Here is a 21,939-nt window from a genome sequence, read left to right on the forward strand (position 1 = left end):
TAAGTAGTCCACAGCATTCAAACTAATAGAAAAGTTTAGGAAAAAATATTTGTGTGTGCGTGCACTCAGCTTCATATACTTTCTGTAATACTAAGCATATTTATTCTCCAATACTTGCTGCTCACAGGGTCATAATGAACCATTCATTTGAATATACTAAAAAATCATTTTACACATTCACCTGACATTGCCAAAAGATGGAGCTAGTTATCAGAGAACCTTGTACTTAACAAAACACCAGCTCTCACTGGGACTTCTAAAATTGTCATAGAAGTATCTAATGACTTAGATACTAAGAAAGCATTTCTTTTGGATGTGCTTAACATCTTTTATTCTGGTCCAGGTTACATTACAGCGGAGAATCTCCAACCAGACCCTAGCCCTTGCTGATCTGCTTCATGGAATCCAGGTTGGCAGGAAAAGAAAAAGGACAATTACAACTGTTTATGTATAGACAAATACTCATTATTACTTTCCTATATATACACACACATATATATACACACGCTTTTTATTTTTTAAATCAAGAACCTAAGCCAGAGATAAGAACAGTGGCACTGTATCCATAGAGCACCTGTGTTGTCATCAGTGAAGAAGTGGGCACACGACTTGAAATTCACAGTATTTAAAGCTTCTATACAATCTGCAGGGCTGACGCTTCTTGGTACATAGCTGAGACATGTAGAAAGAGTCAGGAGACAGTTAAGTTCATGTTAAATAGTATACAAAGAACTACAGTAAATTGTAAATGTCCCACAAGAACTTACTCCTGCACAGCCTAGCCTATGTAAAATACATAAAGAATATCATCTCTTGCAAGATTTCAAAAACAGTGTATTAAAACAAAGTGCTTTAGGAAATGGATTTATAATGGCCATGCTTTAACCTCAAAGCATTAGGTTTTAAAGTCAAGGAAAACGTGTACGTGGTTTACGTTAGCTACTTCCATAAATGTTCCTACTCATCGGTCAGTAAGTGGCAAAGACAATGACAATTCAATTGAAAAGAAGCTTAGTAGTAGAGAATTGCCATGTTTTAGAACAGCAAGCTTTCTCATTTTATTTATGAAAGGACAGCAGAGGAAAGCCTGTCACCATTTTTTTCGTTCATTTTGGTAGACAGACGTGGACCTACACTTTCAAATGAAGAACAGAAAGATTATCTCGATAATTACAGTAAAAGCGACTCTGGATGGTTATACCTCAGAGCATGCTAGACTCATGTTGAAACACCAAGTATCACCGTTCTGAACAGTCCATACAGCATAACTTCAGTGTTCCTAACATCCTCTGGCTGACTCCTTTTGTAGTGTTTCACTTACTTCTTTTATTAAGCTCTGAACTAGAAAAGAACACTGAAAGCTGGAAGTTTAGCATCAGAATTTTCTCCAAGATCCTTTGCATGCCATTTTGGAAACTTTTTTTCTGTGGCTTCAGGAAATGATACCGCAACATATCATTAAGACAACTGAAATATGTTATCTTAACATGAACAGGTTATGTGCTATTCAAGTTTTTTCTCTGTTCTGAAGAGTTGAGATATAAGCTATCAGTAGTAGTAGCAGCAGTGAATGCCTCTTGAATACGTCACGCCTGAGACACAAAACTCACTACCTGGTCAGTATAAGTACAGAACAAACAGTTATGCACTGTTTCTCAGCATTATTCAAAATCACACTGAGAATTTACTTTGTCTTATAGAACAGGATTAGCTTACTACGTTGTCACTGAGTGCTTCGAACAGGCCTCATCACGGAATTCTGTAGGAGTATCTCTAATATTTTACAGCTGGACTGTGTAAATGGACATACTGGAACACTACCAAACCATTTGGAAGAACGGGTATAGTAAGTAAACGAGCACCAACACGGTGACTCCAGGGACCAATCCACCACTCCTTTTCGTGTTGAGTATTTCCAGTGGATCCACACTGGCAAACACAGTCCAGATCCGCTCTGGAGTTCATCATTTCAGGAGCCCTGCTGTAGAGTACAACAACTTCACATATGAACATATGGCAGAATCCAGCTAGCCACTTATGCTGGAAATCAAAACTCATTTTGTTGTGTTCACATAAATGCATTTCAGAAACAATAAGGTACTAGAATCTCCTTTATTATTTTAAAAACAGTTTTATTCTGTATATTTAGAAATGTGTAATTTTAATAACTGCAGAGAAAAAAATCAGCCACACCTGAATAGCTAATAACTCATTAACAGAATGCAGTGGTATATTATCTAAACAGTAGTAGTGCCAATGTGCCGTAATAAATTGTCTATTAGTAAAAAAATACATTTCAGGGCACATAGTACAGCATCCTTATGACAAATTACAGTAGGGATACTTCTCAAGAATTTAATCAAAGTAGAGAATTCAGACTTATATTCTTTAAATGCAGCACTTAAAAAGGTAACAACTTTGTGCATTTTTAAAAAATGTCCTTGTTTGTATATTGTAGAAATGCTGCTTTATTGCTGCAGATGTCAAAGTTCAAGGCTCAAAAGGTATGAGAATACAAAGATATCCTTAAGAAACTGTGTTTGTTTTTATATATATTTATATATATAAAAAGGTAAAGCTTATAAAAGTTAATTTACAAACCAAGAACAAAAGTGGTATGCACGCATTATATACAAGCAGTCTACAACATCTATAAATTTTTCAAATGCATAGCAGAAAACATACCATCATTTTCTTCTGGCTCTCTTCCGACTGATGAACAAACAGTACTCATTCTCTAAACCAAATTCATAATTTTTTTTTGTTCCTCTCTTTCCCCAGTCTCTCATGATATATTATCTAGGTAAGCACAAAAGCCATACAAACTAAATACAGAGAACTATGAGAGCTAAGACTATTAAAAACATGAGGGTAAGGCATCCCTGCTGGTTAATAGGTTTGTAATAATGTGGTTAATTTACAGATCCACAGAGGCAACTGAACCATAGTCACCCACATGCTTTTCCCCCTCCCCCCTGTTCTTATGACAATGTTTTCACATAGAATAGGTAGATAGATGTGTTTGTATTGGCCTCTCAGAGGAAAACACCTAAACTGTGCTACCAAAGTTGACTGCCATTTCGTTGGACACGTACATGGAAAGTCATTTAAAAACTAGAGACCAAAATGTAGTCTTGTGGATTACAAAACACACAGTACTAAAACTGCAGGCCAAATTCTGTAGTTTTGCGAGTGGAGAATGAACCAAATTCAGTTCCTCTGAATATAATCCATTTGGTACTTTCAGTTTTTAAACTATGAAATACTAGTAGTGTCCTTTAGAACAATAATGAAAAATAAACAAAATAATAACCAACAAACCAAAGCATACAGAACCTGCAAGAACCCTACCTTGTTCCCACTGTACACTCCCTGCTTGTGGCATGTATTGTGACCATGGTTCAAAGAGTGTACTTGCTAAACCATTGTTAGTTAAAGCAAGATGCTTAAATACTACGATCCATTATCACTTATAAAACAGTTAATACTTGATAGAGTGGTTCAGTTTATACGTAAGGTCCATCTCAGTTTCACATTATTTACTCAGTCAGCTAACTTAATATTTAGAAGTGGTCAATTAGGACTGAGACACAGTTTGCTCCAACAAGATAGTTTGGATCCCCAGGAAGAGACTTGTTCTGCCAGGTTTTGGGGTCACCTGTGGGAGGAAAACACAATGCTGGTGTTTAGTATCTGCTGTCAAACAGTGCACATCTTGAAACAACCAAGCTTTTGGATAGGAGTTTTTAAGTTCTGAATCAACAGGTCTTTTTTTCCCCTTCAACTTACAGCTGGCACATTACTATTTTAAACTCATTTGCATACAATACAGGATAGATCAGATGTTCTAAGCAGATGTTGCGACTGACACTCAGGAAACGTTAAATATAAGTCATTTTACTCTGCAGCACCAACATAGTGCTTTCCCTTTCAGAAGCATTAACAGTTAACCAAACACTCACTGGTTCTCTCCTGAATGGCCAAAAAAAATTGGACAATTTTAAAAGCTACCACAGTTAGGATGCATTTGAAGTTCCTTAGAATTACTTTGACTACAAATGAGTCAAAGCAGAAGTTACGTTGTAACTAAGCACTGACACACTGGTAATTTTATTTTCTAGTATGAAAATTATTGAAGACAATAGAAATTATTTTGCAGCTACAGCCAGTATAGCAGTTTAAAAGCCTGAAATACTGACATTCTAAAAAACATTCTAGATTGCTGATCTATACTTTTACAACAGAACTTCTCCACTCATGGTCAAAGGTGCTGTCTAATATTCTTTTACAAATGTGAGTCATCAGCTGCAATCTCACCAGACAAAGGTTACATTCCTAGCTGCATACTCAGCTGTCTCCTTCAACTAGAGTTTTTTTTTTTTCCTTTTAACCACCTAAAGCTACTACTAAATGCAACTCCTACAGAAGAAGTATCATCGTGCCACTATGGTAGAATAAAGAAAAATGCACTGAAGTTCTCTGTTAAGCCTTCCAGATAAATGGCATTCAATAGCTTGGTTAAAGATCTCTCTAGAGAAACGTGCAATAAGTTTGAGAACCCAGTCACATAGACTGCATACGCCACAGACCTCTGCATTAAATGAGACTGATGTAAATTCCACATAACTTTCTTGAACTCATGAAAACAAAATGAAGTACACAATGCACTGAGTGATGGCAACATCTGATATACAGACAAAGTACAAGTGGCCCGTGTATAGCCAGAATACAAACAGGTTTACTGCAGCCAGCCAAAACTACTTATTTCAGTTAAGAAGCTTATTAATGCTGGAGGATTTTTCATTTTATAGATGCAGGAAGTTCCACTCAGTCTCAAAACTCACAAGATCCATTAGATTAGTAGAAAGGTAGAACAGGACTGTAGGAGTACCAGGTCCTACTTTTGCCCACAAGACACAATAGCAGACTCTTTTCCAGCCTTTCCTCTGAAATATATAGTGAGGATGAGACTGTAGTCACTGCAACCTCTAGCTGCTGACAATGTTTTTCCCATAATTACGCAGAACTGCTTCGAAAAAGTTATCCTTCAGTATTTTGTACTAATACATTATAATGTGTGACCATAAAGGCTTTTTTTTTTTTTTAATTCCAGACTCATTCAAGCATTTGAAGGGGTTTAACTGTAAAACATCAGTATATGAGGCTTCAGTGTAGCAGAAAGGATGTTAGTAAGTGCAAATGAATGTACTTTTTGGGACAGAACATGGATACATTCAGAAAAGATGAGGCAGAACAGACGACTGAAGAGAGGAAAAACCCCCAGAGGTCTATAAACTGTTACTATAAAACCACCTGAAAAATCAGAGTCCCATAAGCAACTATTTAAAAAGAGAGAAAACAATTATTTATTTAAGACACAGTATGGTCTACTTACATATCATAAGACAGAATTGCCTAATTTTAAAGTTTGTCTCAAAAGAGCAATGTTATGATATACATCCCATTTCCGATTAACAGAATGTGGTGTTATATTTACAATACAGAAAGTGTTAGCATTTAAATATACACGCTCTTGCTCTCACACTCAGATGTGCACACACACACACCCCCCACCCCACTTTAGAAAGGGAGAAAAATGTCTCAGTAATTTCAGTTATTGTTTAGATCATTTGAGTCCTCTCCCTTCACTTCAAGTAAGTTCATGAACAGGTGTTATTAGTTACAAAAGTCTTGTCATTTTTGTACATAGGTGCCGTATCTTTAGGGACCCTAGCATTTATGCATCCGTGTTTTAATGCAGCCGTGTACACACACATTGTTAAATAGATGCATGCAACACATGCATATGTTATCTTATAAAAACTAAAAATTATTGCCATTAATACCTCTAGGTTACTGAATCCCCATCAAGGAGATTGATGCTTTAATCTTTCAAAGCATCAGTGCTTTGGTGTTGACAGTGATAGATACATTAGTGACAGAAGATATGCATACATGGTGGCTTAAATGCTGTATACAGAAGTACATTGTTCAGTCGTTACTTAGGTCATACGTACATAATAATGGTTTATGTCCTCCACCATAAGTTTTGAAGGTAGCTGAATAAAACCTTAAGACTTTTTCCCCCATGCAAATGTGCAAACTGTTTTGGTTTTGTTTTTAAGTCTTTGTAACCTCATAGCCATTTCATGAAATTGCTTGAAATTTGCCCGGAATTCAAACACAGGCTTCTAATTGACAATTTCAGCCAATGCATTTTCTCTCTGCTCCCAGAAAGCCAGAGTGAGGTAAAATGAACAGATAAATAAAATTGCAACCTAGTTGCAACTTTTACTATCAACCAGAAACTTCTGGATAAAAGGCGGTAGAGGAAAAATAGGCAGAAACAAGCAAGAAAAGTCTTGTGTAAAATCCAGCTACATTAGAATGAATTGTAAATGCTTTTACTGAAACACTACAGTTTTCTTAAATGACCCAATTGTTAGCATCAACTTGCACACATGGAAACAGTTAACAAGCATTAAGTCATGATTTATGAGCATGCAGATTGTTAAGATTTGCCAGAGACCTATATGGTTAATTAAGCAACAAACACCAGTTATGTTACAAAGGCCAATCAGAGGTACATAATCATTTCCTCTCAATTTTAGTGCGATATCATTTCAAGTGTATTCAGCTGTAGCAGTCCTCAAGAAAGAAGACAGAATAGAAAAATACGATTATATTCAAGAGACTAAAGATATTACTCTGTTTTTCTGCTGTCAAACATGGTTTTAGCAATGAATTTGCACCATGAGTAAATGTAAGAAAGACATCTGTAATGAAAATGAAATGGGAGAGTTTGACACAAATACAATGATCAAGTCCTTTATATTATACAGCATCACCTTTAGCCAAATTAACTTAAATTATACGATAGCACCCAAAAGCCCCAAAAGGACAGAGGGAGGACAGCATACCCGACGAGGAGTCGGAGGATTTTAGAGCAAAAGACCAACCATCAGGGGTCATAGACGCACAATGTGGCAGGCGCAGCTCCACTGGCTTCAGGAATTTTAGTCCATGAGGCCCACACATTACCAAGGGGCTAAGAAGTGTTTCACCTACAGTTAAGAGGAAAAAAACTGCTTACCATTCTTCTCAAAATTGGTTCAGACTATTACATAGTTACATTGTAGAGCTACTCAATCTTACAGAAAAATACCACCATTGTGACCTGTCAGTAAAAAAAAAAAAACTTCCCAAAATTGTTCCTTGTTGTCCCTTTCAGGGCACTGAGGTGACTTTTCAATGATACATATGACAACCTCAAAATCTGCATCTGAAGAAACAAATCCTCAAATCTGTAAGCAGCCTTGTTCAAGCTGCTTGTTCTGTAATGGCTCATGATGTTCTTTCTACTCATATGGATTTACGGCACACTGAGCTGAATGAAGCCTCCTGCAGCTCAAAAGCTTATGACCCCTTATCCTAACAGTCAAAAGGCAGAACATACAAACATGTAGGCCTATTTTTAGTTTTAAATTCCAAACATAACGTAACATATTCCTCAGCCAAATAACCTTATGTTTTAATTATAAAGTAACTGCATATTTATTGCAAGTAATACTTTAATTGTACATTTATGAAGTTAAATCCTTTACTGCTTTCCTCAAATTAATAAATTAATATGACAGGGCAGAAGTTGTATATATATAAAGTACTGGTGTGAACAAAAGACTATAGGAAAATTAATCACTCAAATAAGACATACTATTCAACTTCCATTACTAAGGCAGTCAGGAATATACTTTGATTTATATGAAAATCTAGATTTTTTTTTTTTTAAACACGAAGCTCTTTTTTCTTTATAAAAATATTTAAAAATATTTTAAACTGCTGAATATTTTCAAGTGTTTAAATAAATTAAATATTCTCAAGTTACAATTTAGGGCCTCTATCTTGCTTCCAACTTCCAATATCAAGCAGAATAGTTTTTCCTTCTAATTCCTGTTTGAGATGTATATCCTGTACCTACAACGTAGAAATACATGAAATGCCTTGGAGCGTATGAACATTTTCATATCCTATTTTGCTGTTGTCACAAAATAATTAATATTAAATAACAGAACAATTGCAGTGACAGTTCTTACCTTTCTCTTTGTCCAAAGGTGGAAGTATACTGTTGTCTCTGCATACTTTGAAATATATTTCTTGCTCTATTCCCTCTGGAATGGCTCCTTGTGGTATAATAATACTAACTCCAGTCTCTATGGAGCTCAATACACCACCATTGCTGTTAAATACACCTCTTGCTGTGGCTACAACAGTGTGTCCATCTTCTTCCTCCTCATCCTCTAGTGCTGAAGGGCTGAATTATAAAACAGAGATGAAGCCCAGCAGTTTTATCAGTATTTTTTCCTGAAAGTAAGTGGCACACTTTCCTCTGACTACTTTTATTAGCGCATATCCTGGTAGTAGTATGCTAGTACTGATTTCAGGAGAGAATAACTGTATCCCATACTCAGTTGTGTAGAATGCCTAAGATCCAAGTAGTTCAAGTTCTGCCATGAGAAGAGGTCATTGTCACCAAAAGAAAAAAAATGAAGTATATAAACACTGGAAGCGTCCAAAAAGTAGTTAGAGCAAGATTTTGGACCACTTGAATCTTATGTTTGCAAATGCTCACCTCTGGGATTACGCTGAAACAGCTTGTCCGCTGCTACAGACTTCAGCTTAGTAAAAACAAATGTATTATACATCCAAAGCATCTTTTTCCTCCCAAAATTCTATTATGACTTCAATAACATAAGTAATAATGCTAATTCAAGCCCCACTGAACCTTCTTTCAGCTTTAAGGAAGGAGAAACTTAACAGCTGCAAGACATACATTGAGAACAAAACCCTTAAAAGTACACAGATTTTTCCAGGTTGTCAGGCTATAACTAGAGATACAGAATATTATCTTATCAAATAGCTAGTTTGAACAGATTGCATACTGCAAAAGTATTCTAATCAAAGAAGCCAGTATTTCTGCAGTCTGCAACTGCATAGCATTAAAAACGTTCCTCAAGTGTTTATGAACAAATACGATTTGTTCTTCTATTACATTTCTGAGTTACTTAAACAGCAAGCAAGATGAAGTGTGATTTATTCAATATTATTTAGAAATCGGGATAATGAAACACTTCCGAAAATATTAGTAATCTAAGAACTCAGCAAAAGTTTACAGTTAGAGTACTATAATTTACTGTTGACATAATTCTTATAGTTCAAATGTGTTATGAAAATGCAAGGTGCTTTTAAGCAGTTAATATTTGGTCTTGCAGTATAGAGAACCATGACGAAACTGCTGAATTGGTGTCTTTTTATAATTACTTTTGAAATACCTTTTATACAAGTGTACCCAGAACTTTTTCTCTAAGCACACAGAGAAAATACAAGTTGGTGCAACAGCCATCCTTAGGAATTAACTGTCTTCTAGAAACAAATTAGAAAGACAAGTCATTACTATCTACCAGAGGATTTATAATTATATTATGGGAAGTGAGAAAGAAATCATGCCAGTTTTTAATGATAGGATGCAAAATGACACGAACATTGGACATACATTGAATATCTTTCCAAATGTTCTTCGATTACACGATTTTAGAATCATAGTTTCAATCTTCCACCTATCTTGGTTTATGGACTGACATCAACAGAAGTTGGAAGCATTGGAAGCACAGGAAAAAATAAGCTGTATGGTTTCACATATTAAGTTCTGTAGACATACTATTGGAAACAAAAAGCAAGAAGCTTACCTTACAGGTATGGCTTTAGGCACAGCATTAACATTATTTGGTTGATATTTAGGCTTGTCGACCTGTACAGTGAAGGTATCCATTCCACTGTCAAATTCAGGAGGCTGTGATGAGCTGTGTGCTTTCAAAATTGGTTGAGGAGAATTTGGAGACTTGGATGGCAACTCTGGTTTATGCTGAGCTTCATTTGGCAAGAGATTATGGTTGAACTTAGGACTTTCAAACTTACGCTCAAAGGGCCTTGCAGCACTAGTGTAAGGTTTTGTTGTAAAGCGGTTGTAAGAAGGAGTGACTGTTTTCTGAATCTGTTCAGTTCCATTAACAGGGCCTTTGTCAGGGAAGCTTTTCTGAGGATAAAAAGTGGACTGCACAGTGTCCTCTCTAGAGGATCTGAAAATTGCTGGCTTATTCTGAGGTGGAGGTGGGTCAGAGACAGAGTTAACTGCAATACAAATAAAAACACCAGAACTTGTCAAAAACAATCTAGAATTTCTTGTCACATACACCAGACCTAGGGAGACCATTTATTCTATTTTTGATCTACTATATAAAACACGTATTTGTAGGTTCAGTTCTTAGATCATCTATCCCATTTCATACATTCTAGCAAATCATCTTACATGACACTAAAGAAATACATGGTAGATACAATGGGATAATTTTTAATAAAACAGACCAATTTATACTATGAAAAAAGAGAAAACCAATATTAAAATATTATTGTGCACTCACATGGAACTGCAAAATTCAACTGGACTAGGCATTCCTCTGAAGGATGTGAAAAGGAAACATTCATGCCTATAGAATTCTCATCCAAAAGCACTGATAAAGACATCTTTAAGTACTGAAAATTTTACTTTATCTTTGCTGAGACCACTTAGTATGGAAGAGACAGTTATAGTTACTAATGACACCTGGAAGTTCGGGTTTCAGACAAGATCCTCAAATCATTCAACAAAATTCAACTTCAATATAGTAGTAAGTTATTTCCAGTAATAATTATTCCAAATATCAGTTAAATGAAAACATAGCTACCATTATAGACATAATGAAGCATCCACACAAGCACCTGAGAAATGATACTTGTACCACCTGTAAGACAAGTTAGCCTTCTAATTGCTCACCTTCAGAAAGTGCAGGCTTGTGATGGGCTGGGAGAGACAGGACAGGACTGTTAATTGACTGAGGTTGTGTGTACTGTACTGAAGGAGCAGGAGGAGGCGTTGTGACTTGAGGGACTGGCTCATAGCGCTTTTCACCAACAGATCTATCCATTGATTCTGCATCAGTTGTCTTCCCCCTGTTGAAATAAAGGAAAAAAGCATTTGATGGTTCAGTTTCCTCAGGGCTCTGAGCTCCTGCTATATTTTTCTTCTATGATCACCTCATTTCCATCTCTTCCTATAAACATTAAAACACTTCTTTTTTTAATATCTTGTCTCAAGTATAGAAACATTCATTGATAAGCACAAGGGATTTCAAGACAACATTGAATCTTAAGATTAGTAACACAAACCATGGCAAACAAAAGGCAGATGACATTTCAGGTGTATTTGCATGATTACCTACAGATCTTCACTTTTCAGATTTGTTTAGGATTATTTTCAATTTTAAAAAGTGTTTTCTATTTTCTAAACAATATAAATCAACTTTTTTGGGGGGTTGATGGGTTGTTTTTGAAAAGCATAATTAGCCAGAAGAAGGATGGGTTCTAGTGTAAATTTTCTAAATACACCTAGTATTTGAACAATGCCATCTTAATTAGAAATGCAGTCAGCTTAAGCTTCACTAGCTTTATGTGCATAATGTAGATAACTTCAAAAATCTTATTTTCAAAATATTTCTTGCTTATACTAGAAATATGTCTCCAAAAGAGTTTCTTTCATGAAATGAAAGATTTCACGAAGACCTTTAATTTTGGACTTCTGTATATCGCACTAACTTTCAGAATTCATGTGTTAAAATTTTAAGTGCACATAATGCCTGTGATGAAATGTAACAGGGAGAGGACACCTGAAAACATCCTCACATCAACAACAGTCTTACCACTTGATGTTCCTTTTCAAGTAGTCATAGCTAGTGTAAGAGCCAAGAAATCTAGGTGATGGCAAAGCAAACAGCAATAGAAGAATGAAAGAAAAACGGTCATTCTATCTTAAGCATATTATTTCTTCACACTTTTTATGTTAAGTCCTAGCAGTTCTCATACGACAAGGTTCTTTCAACAATGAAACTATTTTTAACAGTGATGTTTCCGATAATACTTTTACCATGTGCATACGTACAATCATCGCCTACTATATTTAATGTGAGATTGTCAGTGAATTAGGCACTGAGTGCCTCACACTGACGGATGCTGAAAGTAAGAATGAGATCACACTAAGCTATTTGTTAAGATCCATATAAAAAAACCGTTATTTAATGTATTGAAAAAGTGAGCAAAACCAATCTAAAATGCTAACAATCTTGTTTATGGACCAAGTTGCGTTAATCTTACTGGTGTCTCAACATACCAAACCAGCAACTTTCTGTGTATTACAGATCATGTTCTGAGGGTACACTCATAGCAAGTATTTAAATAGCCCTACTGGCTCACCAAATACCAAAGAACACACCCTAAAATGCTTCTGAGCATATTTAACAATTCCTGAAGAAACACCTTAACAGTGTTTAGGTATACTTGGAGAAACAGAGAAGAGAATGATAGGCATACTGGTGTCTGTCGCTCCATTTTTAACATTTAGCTTGCTTTTATGTTAAATCCATTTTACATTAGGACAGCTTTCCATCATCCCTTCACTTCCTGTACACTCATAGAAACTTAACAGGCAACGATTCTCAACAGTTAGTCTTAATACTTCAGAGGAGAATGTTATGAAACTAAGAAGAGGGCTGAGCAACTTTTCAAACTCTGCTTCAAGACCACATGAATGTGATGCTCAGTAAACTGAACAGCACTGGTATGAGTGAGTTTTTAAAATTCAATGTTGGAAAAAAACAGCACAATTTAAATCTGCTATAGAAGCTCCTGTTCACATTGATTTTTATATAAAGCAATTTATCCAGTAACTGAAGTTATAGCTGTTCACTGCTGTCTTCATTCCAAGTGGGTATTAGCTGCCTTCTCTGAAAACTGCCCACCTGCAATGACTGCCTCTCAGCGAGGAATATTAACCTGCAGAAGGAGAGACATGAACAAAACCCACAAAAGCCCACCAGCCAGAAATCACTCTCCACACCTATCGGAGCTGCTTGCCAGCTTCCTGAGGAAATGAAAAAAAGGCAACATATGACTGTACATTTTGGTGGAGAGAGCATAAGAGACAGCAGTGATAACACAAACTCAACCACAAGAGCTCGATATAATACAAAGCATGTTCTTCTGTTACACGCTCCTTCACTAGGGGTCAGCCACAACTTCAACAGCCTTGTTAAGAATCTGTATGTAACGAAAGAAGTCTACAGTAAAACTCTTACTTGTAGCTTTTGAATGTATAAATGAAGTTCGTGTAATTAAAGTTGTGCTATTTCTGATGCCATTTCCTACCCCATGTTTTTTTGTTTGATTTTTTTTTTAAGTTATCACTTAATTAGAATCATCACTTCTTTACTAAACAGTAAACAATTTTCCTAACTTAATGTTAAACAATAATATTTTTAACTGAAAAAAGTAAGATCTGTCCTCGGTACCCACAATGCATCATATGGATTATATATTAGAAGGACTATATAGGAATAAGCAATGGCATAATCAGCAGTTCCTGAATGACCATTTGAATTTAGTCCCGAGTTTATTTTTAAGCAAGTTCACTCACAAAATAGCAATCACTATAGAAATACACTGGGGAACAAGAAAAAAAAGAACAAGGAAGTAACAGGGTATAAAATGGAAGTTGGGTAAAGAGGATAGTCCTAAATGTGAACTCTTTCTCAAGTCAGTTATTTTGTTTCTCAACAAGCACACTACAGTATGCTTCTGGAAACAGTTCTGTCAAGCTGTGGTCTTTTATGTTTATTTCCATTTACTTCCAATAATATTTTGATCTTTTGTCTGTTTGCAGTAGACTACCCGTGAAAAGTTTTCTTTCCCATGCCTGTCCATTTCCATTAAGGACTACATTCTTCCATAAAGGAAAAAATCTACATATTTTTGTCCCAACATATGAAACTGTATCAAACTTAAAAACAATATTATTTTATTTCTCTGTGCCATTTAGATGTCACCTTTCTGTAAGACGAGCCCTAAAGTTAAAGTATAACCCACAACAAACTCAAAACTGAGCGAAGAATAAAGATGTCACGATAGTCAGGAGTGGTAGGCAGAAGTATGGAACAATCCCTCTCAACTCTTAGCTGTTCTGCAGCAAAGAACTCCGTCGCCGCATTTATTGCTCACATTCTCCATTGTGTTTGACAACAATGCAGAGTAAGGAAAATTTGCACATTCAGTTTGAGGAATTTTACAATCTTCACAATTACTTGCTAAAAGCTCACAGGATCCCTCCCTCAGCATTAGTTGCATTTGTTATGGCAACATGCTTACTGATCAAAATGGACCTTCTATGGGGTAACGGCATTTGGGTAGGTAGGAACAATTTTGAACACTACTGCAATACACTGAGGCCAGCCAAGACTTTTTTTCAGGCCCCTTCCTATGATGTCTAAATAGCAAGACAAATAGGCTCTAATCTTCCTGTCAGAAGACACAGGACAAATGAAAAGGAAGAGTAAATAACATCCTCGACTAAGAATCAAAACTGGTTACAGATTACTATATACATTCATTACCGAGCATTAAAAAAAAGGTTCAATAAGAAAGTTACCATGTGGAGACTTCCTAATTAGAAAAAAGTAGGAACTCCTTTAAAACCTATCAAGCTCTTGGAAAGATTTTTCTCTGTGAACTGAGAATATGAAAGATACTGTAGATAACAGACAATCTTATAGAAACAGGAACAGAATTCCTAGCTCAAAACCTTTAAGACAAGCACTGGAACACAGTGTACTGAGTACACGTAAGACAGCTTGAACATACAGTCACAGTATAAAAGTTGAGCAAGTTAGCTCATTATTTTACTCCAAAGATCTCATTTACGTTAAGCTTGCCAGCCTTTCTGCTTCATCTGAATAGCACAGATTTCAAGTAGAAGTGCAACCAAAGCCTTAAAAAAAACAACTGACTTCCAGCCTTCATGCAGCAAGCCATGATAGCTTTCCACATGAACAGCTACAAACATAGTGTTATGGTTTGAACTGAACTGAATTATGAAAGTTGGAGAAACTGTAGAAAGTATTCACAGTTTATGCAAGTATCCTCCAAGGCAACCAGTCCTCTACCTGAGCTAAATTTGTACTATGAGCTTTCACACAATTTTTGTATCAAAATGTTCCAAGTCAAGGAAGCAGAACAATACAGGAAGCAGATGTTTCCATCGACAGATTAAATTCTGGCTTCAACAATATTCCCAGAAGGCTCACTTTCCTAATGTCAAACACTGCTCGTGTTTGAGGCCTGTCTGCAGAACAAATGCATGCAAAACTGGAACCAACTAACCTCTGCTTTGAAAGAGGTTTGCGCACTCATTATTAGTTACACTAAAGAAATACTTTACAGGCTGTTAAAAAGTGGTACGCGAGAGAAGTAACACTTTGAAGATCTCAAAAACTACCGAAATTATTCATTTCATTTACCAAAAAAAAGTTATGTTTTCATACATCTAAACAGAGAAACTGACTTCGCAAACAAAGTTTCTATTAGGTACCACAAACCCCTGGAATTCTATTAGCTGCAGAATTTCAGTTTTAGTCCTATCTGCCTCCCGTTTCTCCTTTCAAATTAAAAAGAAAATAAATCCCCCAAGCTTACTTAGAATAATTGGAGAAATTCAGCTGATTTTGTGAATGTATTGGTTTGGTGGTCTCAGAATGATGGCTGGCAGGAACCTGTGCAGACGGCTTATTTTCAAAACTCCTCCGATCAAAATATGAGAGCTGCTTTCGATAATACTCCTCATCTTCTTCAGGATCATAATGATTTGAACGCACAATATCTTCAGGCGGCTTCACTTGAGGTCTCTGTGGTTCTGGGGCCCTAATGAGGAAGAATACACAGTTTGCCCTGCACAGTTGAACAAGCACAAGTATGTGAACTAAAATTCTGTTTTGTAACTCAACTAGTAATAAATCAAGACGTAATTCTTAAAATTGCATGCAATACCTTTTTAACCTATACTGTCTTGAAATGTGATAGCTGTGATGTAGCATAAAGAAAATCCTTATCTTTTATCCTACCTTTTCCCTTATGCTTTACTCTTCCCTCTTCTCAGGAATCATGTCCATGTCAACTGACTTTATGCCCTGAGTTACTATTGACACTGAAATTAGACTGACACACTCCAACTCTCCACTCTGCAGTTTACAGTTTGAACCATTAAGATGTGTTGTCTGAAGACTCCAAACTTGTATTGAAAATTATGTTTAATTATCAGTTGTGCATCTACCTGTAAGTTGTTTTGTCATGTTCATAATGGCTTTGAGAAGTTGGTTTTGGACCACTCATGGTTGTGAGTGTAGGCTTCGGTGCTAGTTCTGGAGGCTGTAAAGAGAAGCACAGCATATTTTCTTAGATTCCAATCTAGAAAGATGCAGAACCCGAGTAAGAAAACTAACAATGCCCTTACATTCCCCCACCTTAAATCAGAATGAAAGACTAGCAGAAACTAATGGGGAAATCTTCAGCATGACAAGATCCTCTTTAATTTTCAGCTTCTGCCTCTAAAACAAACTTCAGTTATGTTGCTGTCCCACAAGCAGTAAGGTTTTCTTTTCAAGACAGTATTTTATTACTTGCAATACAGTCTCATTAGTAAAAAGCAGGAATTAAAAAACAAACACATGCCAAAATTTACATGACTTACCTTGACAGCTGATGTATCACTGGGGTCCTTCATTTTTTCTAGAGATGGTGATCTTCTTCTTTCAAATATCTTAACCCTACTTCGCACAGACTGTGGTTTCATGGCTGGATCTTCCTCCTCCTCTGCTAGAGATGGCGGCGTAGGCAGTGGTTTACTGTTAGAAGGCAAAACTTCCGGTTTGGTTTGCGATGAAGGGGGAGGAGGAAGAGAGACACCTGAAGTGCTATGAGAAGGCTCAAATTGTCCTGCCTTGGCATTATAAGCTTGAGGAGGACCTTGTTCATAGCCCCTCACATGTGGATCAAAGTACTGCTTCGGTTCAGGAGATCGAGATATGGTTGACTGGTATGGCTGAGCTTCTTGTTTATATCTACCATGCGTGTCATATCCAACAGTATGTTGATCTTCGTATCGCACTTGTGGTAAGCTGAAGTTTTTAGGTGCATGCTCGTAGCGAGGTCTGCCATCGTAAGTCATCTGAGGGGGTTCCTCAAAACGGGGTTGTGCTGGGTAATAACCGCGTTCTGTGCTCTCTTCTGTGTTTTGTCTAGAATCAAGATCCCTAGGAGGCTGGTTTTCGTAAGCTGTTCTTGGTTGATTGTAGGGCTGTTTTTCATCATAATATGCCCAGTGCTCCTCATAGGGAGGCACGCGATCATCGTAATGTAGTCGAGGGTCATAACCACGAGAAAATTGATCTACATAGTTTGTAGAATCATACCTATATGACTGTTCGTACTCCCTACTTGGCTGTTTTTCTGCATACTGAGTCTGGGATTCATACATCAGATTTGGGTCTCTTTCCTGTCTCTGTATTGGGTGACTAATTGCTGGCTGTTTTAAGACATAGCTTTGTCTGGAGGCTTCTTCGTTAATATATGGATCCTTTCGGTATACCTGTTAAGTAGAAAGGCATATTTTTCATTTAAAATTAAGAGTAAAGGGAGCCAAGCTTCATTGAAAGTGTGAAATTTTAAATCTATTTTTAAATTCATTTTACATATTGGCTTTAATTTTGCTTAGAAGTTGAATGATTTGATGCAGTTGTCTGCAATCACAGGAAGCTTTGATTCAAGAGATCCTTTCCAGTCCTATGCTTGAGGAAAAGCATACGCGTAGATTAAAAAGGGAAGCCAAAAGAGAATAATCTCTCATATTTCTGTGTTTTGTTGTTGTGTTTTGCTTTTTTGTCGTTCTCACCCTCTTTTTCTTTTTGCATAGGGGAGGTCAGGACAGGGATATTCAAGAAATAAACCGATTTGTGCGTTAAAGTTAGTTCAAGCATTGCTGTAGGGGTATTTAAAGTCAACTAAAATAATGGGTTTATCTTCCTGATCAACATGATCGAATATTAAAAAAGTACTATTATTTTAGGGAAAGAACAGATTTTTCATCAAGTCCTCATTAACAAAAAGCAGAGCATTGACAAGCTGAAACAGTTGCATGTGAAATAAAGTCAAAATACAGAATGCATCCTTAATTTAAAAGATCATCTTTTGAGAAGTGGAAAGTATATAGTTTGAAGCCATGCACACAAAACATTAGATGATGCTTAGAAATTTAGATGCACTGTTTTGTAACCTGCATAATCTCCTAGAGTAAAAAAAAATAGAAGGAATTCTCCAAATAATGGCAAAACAAAGGAAAAAAATCATGTGCTAGCTTGATGTATAGCAGGAAATCAGCGCAACAATGTGGCACAGGTACCTTTGCTGGATCTATATGCGGCGATAAGGATGATGGCTCTTGATCTCTTAGCACTACATGAGCTCCCTCAGTACTTGATGTTCTTAAGGGGCCCGCTTGTGGTTGGTAAGAGTTGTAAGGAGCAGCAGTAGGCTCCTCCAGTCTGACATTAGTTAGGTTTACATTAGCATTTACTGCAGAAGTTGATGAGGTTGCAGGGTTTGATTCAGGCGACGGGGAAAGGTAAGGGACTGCAGGTGAGGCTTCTGCTTTCTGTGAAGTGTTTAAAATATTTTAAATATACTGCTATCGAATCACTGTATGACTTTTTTGATTTATATGAAAGTTACTTAAATTGATGCTATGATCAACTCAGCTACACGTAGAATGAAATGTACTGAAAGTATCATGCATTACCACTTCCAGACATTCATTATGCTGAACATTAAAAAAGCAAAACATTAAAACAAAGTAGAGTGGTACTTGATTCCTCCTCCTGTCAAAGGGAATCGCTAACACAGGTAGTGCAAGATGATTGTCCAATTCATTGCAACACACTGTTGTTGACAGATTCTTGTATGCAGTTAACACTGGTAAGGAGACTATAAAGATAGCAAGTTCTCTTGAACAAGAAAACTACTTGAAGTAAATGTACAGTGGTCAGCGTATAAAATCACTTTCTTACCGGCTGAGAAGCAGTTGTTTTAAATCCTGAAGAATCTATTCTGAGATTTGGCTGAGGCTGAGCTTGAGATGCATAACTAGGGTAATTTTGACTTTCATGATGCATTCCAGAAGAATCCTCTCTAACAGGTTCAGAAGAACGTGTAATAGCGGATTCAGGAGGAGTCCCAACCTCATCGTTCAGAGTTTCATCCAGTTCTTGGTCCGTATAAGCACCACCTTCTGTATCTGTGTCTTCATAGTCAGATGTATGTCTACTGTCTGTACTGTACATGGAATATTCACTACCAGGAGCTGAGAGGTAAGAAAGGCGGTCATCATGTAAATCAAGGTCATCACTTGTAGCACCATCTGCCTGCATCAAAACAAAATTGAAGAGCACATGTTTATTGAAATACTTTTCAAATTAAGCTTTACATTGCAAGATAAAAGGCAAAGACATTCTTTTTTGGTGAAGAATTAAGAAATAAACAAATGGAATACACCTATCTTGTTCTGATCCACAACATAAAGTCAGGTATTGCAAAACGTTAGTAATACTCAAAATCCAGGAGCAGGTTAGAATTCAACAATTCTGAATATCACAGGGAAGGAAAAAATCAGGGTTCAATCACTGGAGGTGTTAAGCTTATATGTAAAAGCCTTTTCTGCAGTCTAGTTCTTCAGTTTACTAAGGGGTCAGATGTCTATCAATTCAAGGGAAGGGATAGCACCTAGTGTCCATGGAAATCAGTGTTTGACAAAGATAAAAAGACTATAAAGAGTTGTCATTGTACTGGAATCACTAACTTGGAGGTAGATATAAGAAGGTGAAGCTAGTTCTGTTTGAGCAGAAAAATAGTTCAAATATTAAGAGCATTGTAACAGTAACAGATCATCATTTTCTTACTTGAAACTGGCGTTCCTCTTGATATTAGTTTCTCTAGAGGATGGATCTAACATGCATAGTTGCTTGAAAAGGCAACCGGATTTTTAATGGGAAACAGAATTCTAACTTTCTGATTTTGTATGAGTGTTCTCAAGATCAAAAGAAAAAGACCACGAAGATGTTGCTTGCTTTATATTAAAAACCACTGATTTGTCAATGGATAATCCCAGCACCTAGTACTGATGCAGCAGAACACCCTGAAATTTACATGAAAAAACATCCAATCCCCACAAAAGTTTCAAAGCAATAACATATCCTTCAGTAAAGCATCAACAGGCAAATGCTCTCACTTTTACTACTCCACTACATGCACAAGTGTTATAGCCCTCATTAACAATACTTCACTAATACAATGACAAACCAGTTTTCAACAGATCACACAGCCATAGAACTCTTTTAGATCTTCAAATGATTACTAAAATCACGAGGAAAGAAGGAAAACAAATTTAATTCCACAGATAGATGCCCGTATCTCCAATACCAGCAACAGAACAAAAGACAACAAGACTGATAGTTTTGTCATTCCTCCCCCAAAATGACAGTACTATTATTTCTTACCTTTCCTTCTGAAACCCATACCAGTTGGTTCTGTTGTTGCTGAATGGCTTCCTTTAGAGCTCCATACCATCCTTCATTCATCGAATTCAAGTTAATGGTAGCTAGAAGTAGAGCAAGTTAGTTTGACATTTGATTTCTGTAGAATTTTGAAAAGAAACTGTATTAAAAACATTAAATTAACATTATATACTAAATAAACATATATTATGTTATTATATATTTTATATATATATATGATACATTAAATAAACATTAACATTAAGCATTAAAACAGTATTAAAATTAATATCAACTGTGAGATTTAAATAGTAATGTAAATGTTGGTATTCAAAGCAACCCTAAGGCCTAATGTAGCTTGGGGCATTTTACCACATTGCAAAGACTCAAAGACTGAATTAACAGTAATTTAGAATAAAGTGAGGCTTTAGTTTAGTCTGAGAACAAAATCACATTATTATCCTATTTATTCAGATGTTTGTTTATAACTGACCTTGCAAAGCAACCAAATATTTTTGGAACATCATTTTGACGTTTCAGATCTCTTTTCATTTGTGCAATTGTGTGCACAAACAATTCGCACAATTACTACCAGGAATTGAATGTGGGGAACCTGAACAATTCAACAAATGCTGGACTGTATTTGCAGGAGGGCATTTATTCTGTCAGCATCACCCTTTCTAACCTCGGGGCCATAAGCAAGTCTGCATGAACTGGGATCAAAGAATAAGGCAAGCAACCAGTAGGTATTTGGTCACACTAAGAGCAAGAGAGATTGCCAAGGAAGGAAAAGAAAGCCTGGAAAGCACCGATGTAAAACAGGCTAAGAGATGCTTCTGTGTCCTCCTCTAAAAGGAAAGGAACAAAAGGAAAAAAACATGGAGGAAAAAGAAGGAACCACAGAGGAAAAGCAATAAAGAAATACCACAAATGAAATGCATCTAGTACAACTAATGCCAACCAGTAATTGTGATGGCAGTGCTTTGGTAAGTTAATGAACCATTTTATATTGTAGTTTTCAAAGCTGGAGTGGCTTAACTACAAGAAGAAATATTTGGAACCTGCAAGAGTAGGTAGCAATTAAGTTACAGCAGTTTCTTATAAAGGAAAAATACTATTTAAGTCTGGAAAAAAATTCTCTATCACACCTCTCCCTCCCTCAGTTATCATGGATTAATCAGTATTTTTCTTGAATTACTTACTTGTAAAGAGGTGGTGATTATTTTTACGTAGTTTGTGAGCTCTTTCATATAGCTTTCTGGCACTTTTTCGTGATTCTGGGCACAGCCTCATTCTCATGGTCTTCACACCCTGCTTAGAATCAGGGTTCAGGAACACTACAATAGGATACCACTGCGCGTAATTCAGACGGTCCACTGCATTAGGAGTGACATCTAATAAAGCATGTTTGTCCTGTTTTGATAAA

At 36.4% G+C, this 21,939-nt stretch overlaps 1 protein-coding gene across 13 annotated transcripts in view; it reads right to left on the reverse strand.

Annotated features, from left to right (window-relative positions):
* Positions 1-2,111: 2,111 nt before the first annotated feature.
* The window catches only part of TJP1 (tight junction protein 1), a 164,507-nt gene continuing 144,679 nt past the window's right edge, over positions 2,112-21,939 (reverse strand). For 5 of the 13 annotated variants that reach the window (XM_083850964.1, XM_083850957.1, XM_083850966.1 and 2 more), the window contains 12 exons: positions 21,716-21,926; positions 20,517-20,617; positions 19,032-19,385; positions 18,368-18,619; positions 16,661-17,557; positions 16,244-16,338; positions 15,610-15,834; positions 10,868-11,043; positions 9,744-10,185; positions 8,094-8,311; positions 6,921-7,064; positions 2,112-3,658 (listed from right to left, as the gene is read on the reverse strand). In XM_083850964.1, the coding sequence (XP_083707090.1) occupies positions 3,564-3,658; positions 6,921-7,064; positions 8,094-8,311; positions 9,744-10,185; positions 10,868-11,043; positions 15,610-15,834; positions 16,244-16,338; positions 16,661-17,557; positions 18,368-18,619; positions 19,032-19,385; positions 20,517-20,617; positions 21,716-21,926 (3,210 nt within the window). In that variant the 3' untranslated portion in view covers positions 2,112-3,563. The remainder of the gene's footprint in view (positions 3,659-6,920; positions 7,065-8,093; positions 8,312-9,743; positions 10,186-10,867; positions 11,044-15,609; positions 15,835-16,243; positions 16,339-16,660; positions 17,558-18,367; positions 18,620-19,031; positions 19,386-20,516; positions 20,618-21,715; positions 21,927-21,939) is intronic. The other 8 variants (XM_083850962.1, XM_083850968.1, XM_083850967.1 and 5 more) reach the window with 5 other exon arrangements.

The sequence above is a fragment of the Anser anser genome (assembly GCF_964211835.1).
Source record: "Anser anser genome assembly, chromosome: 10".
Taxonomy (NCBI): Eukaryota; Metazoa; Chordata; class Aves; order Anseriformes; family Anatidae; genus Anser; species Anser anser.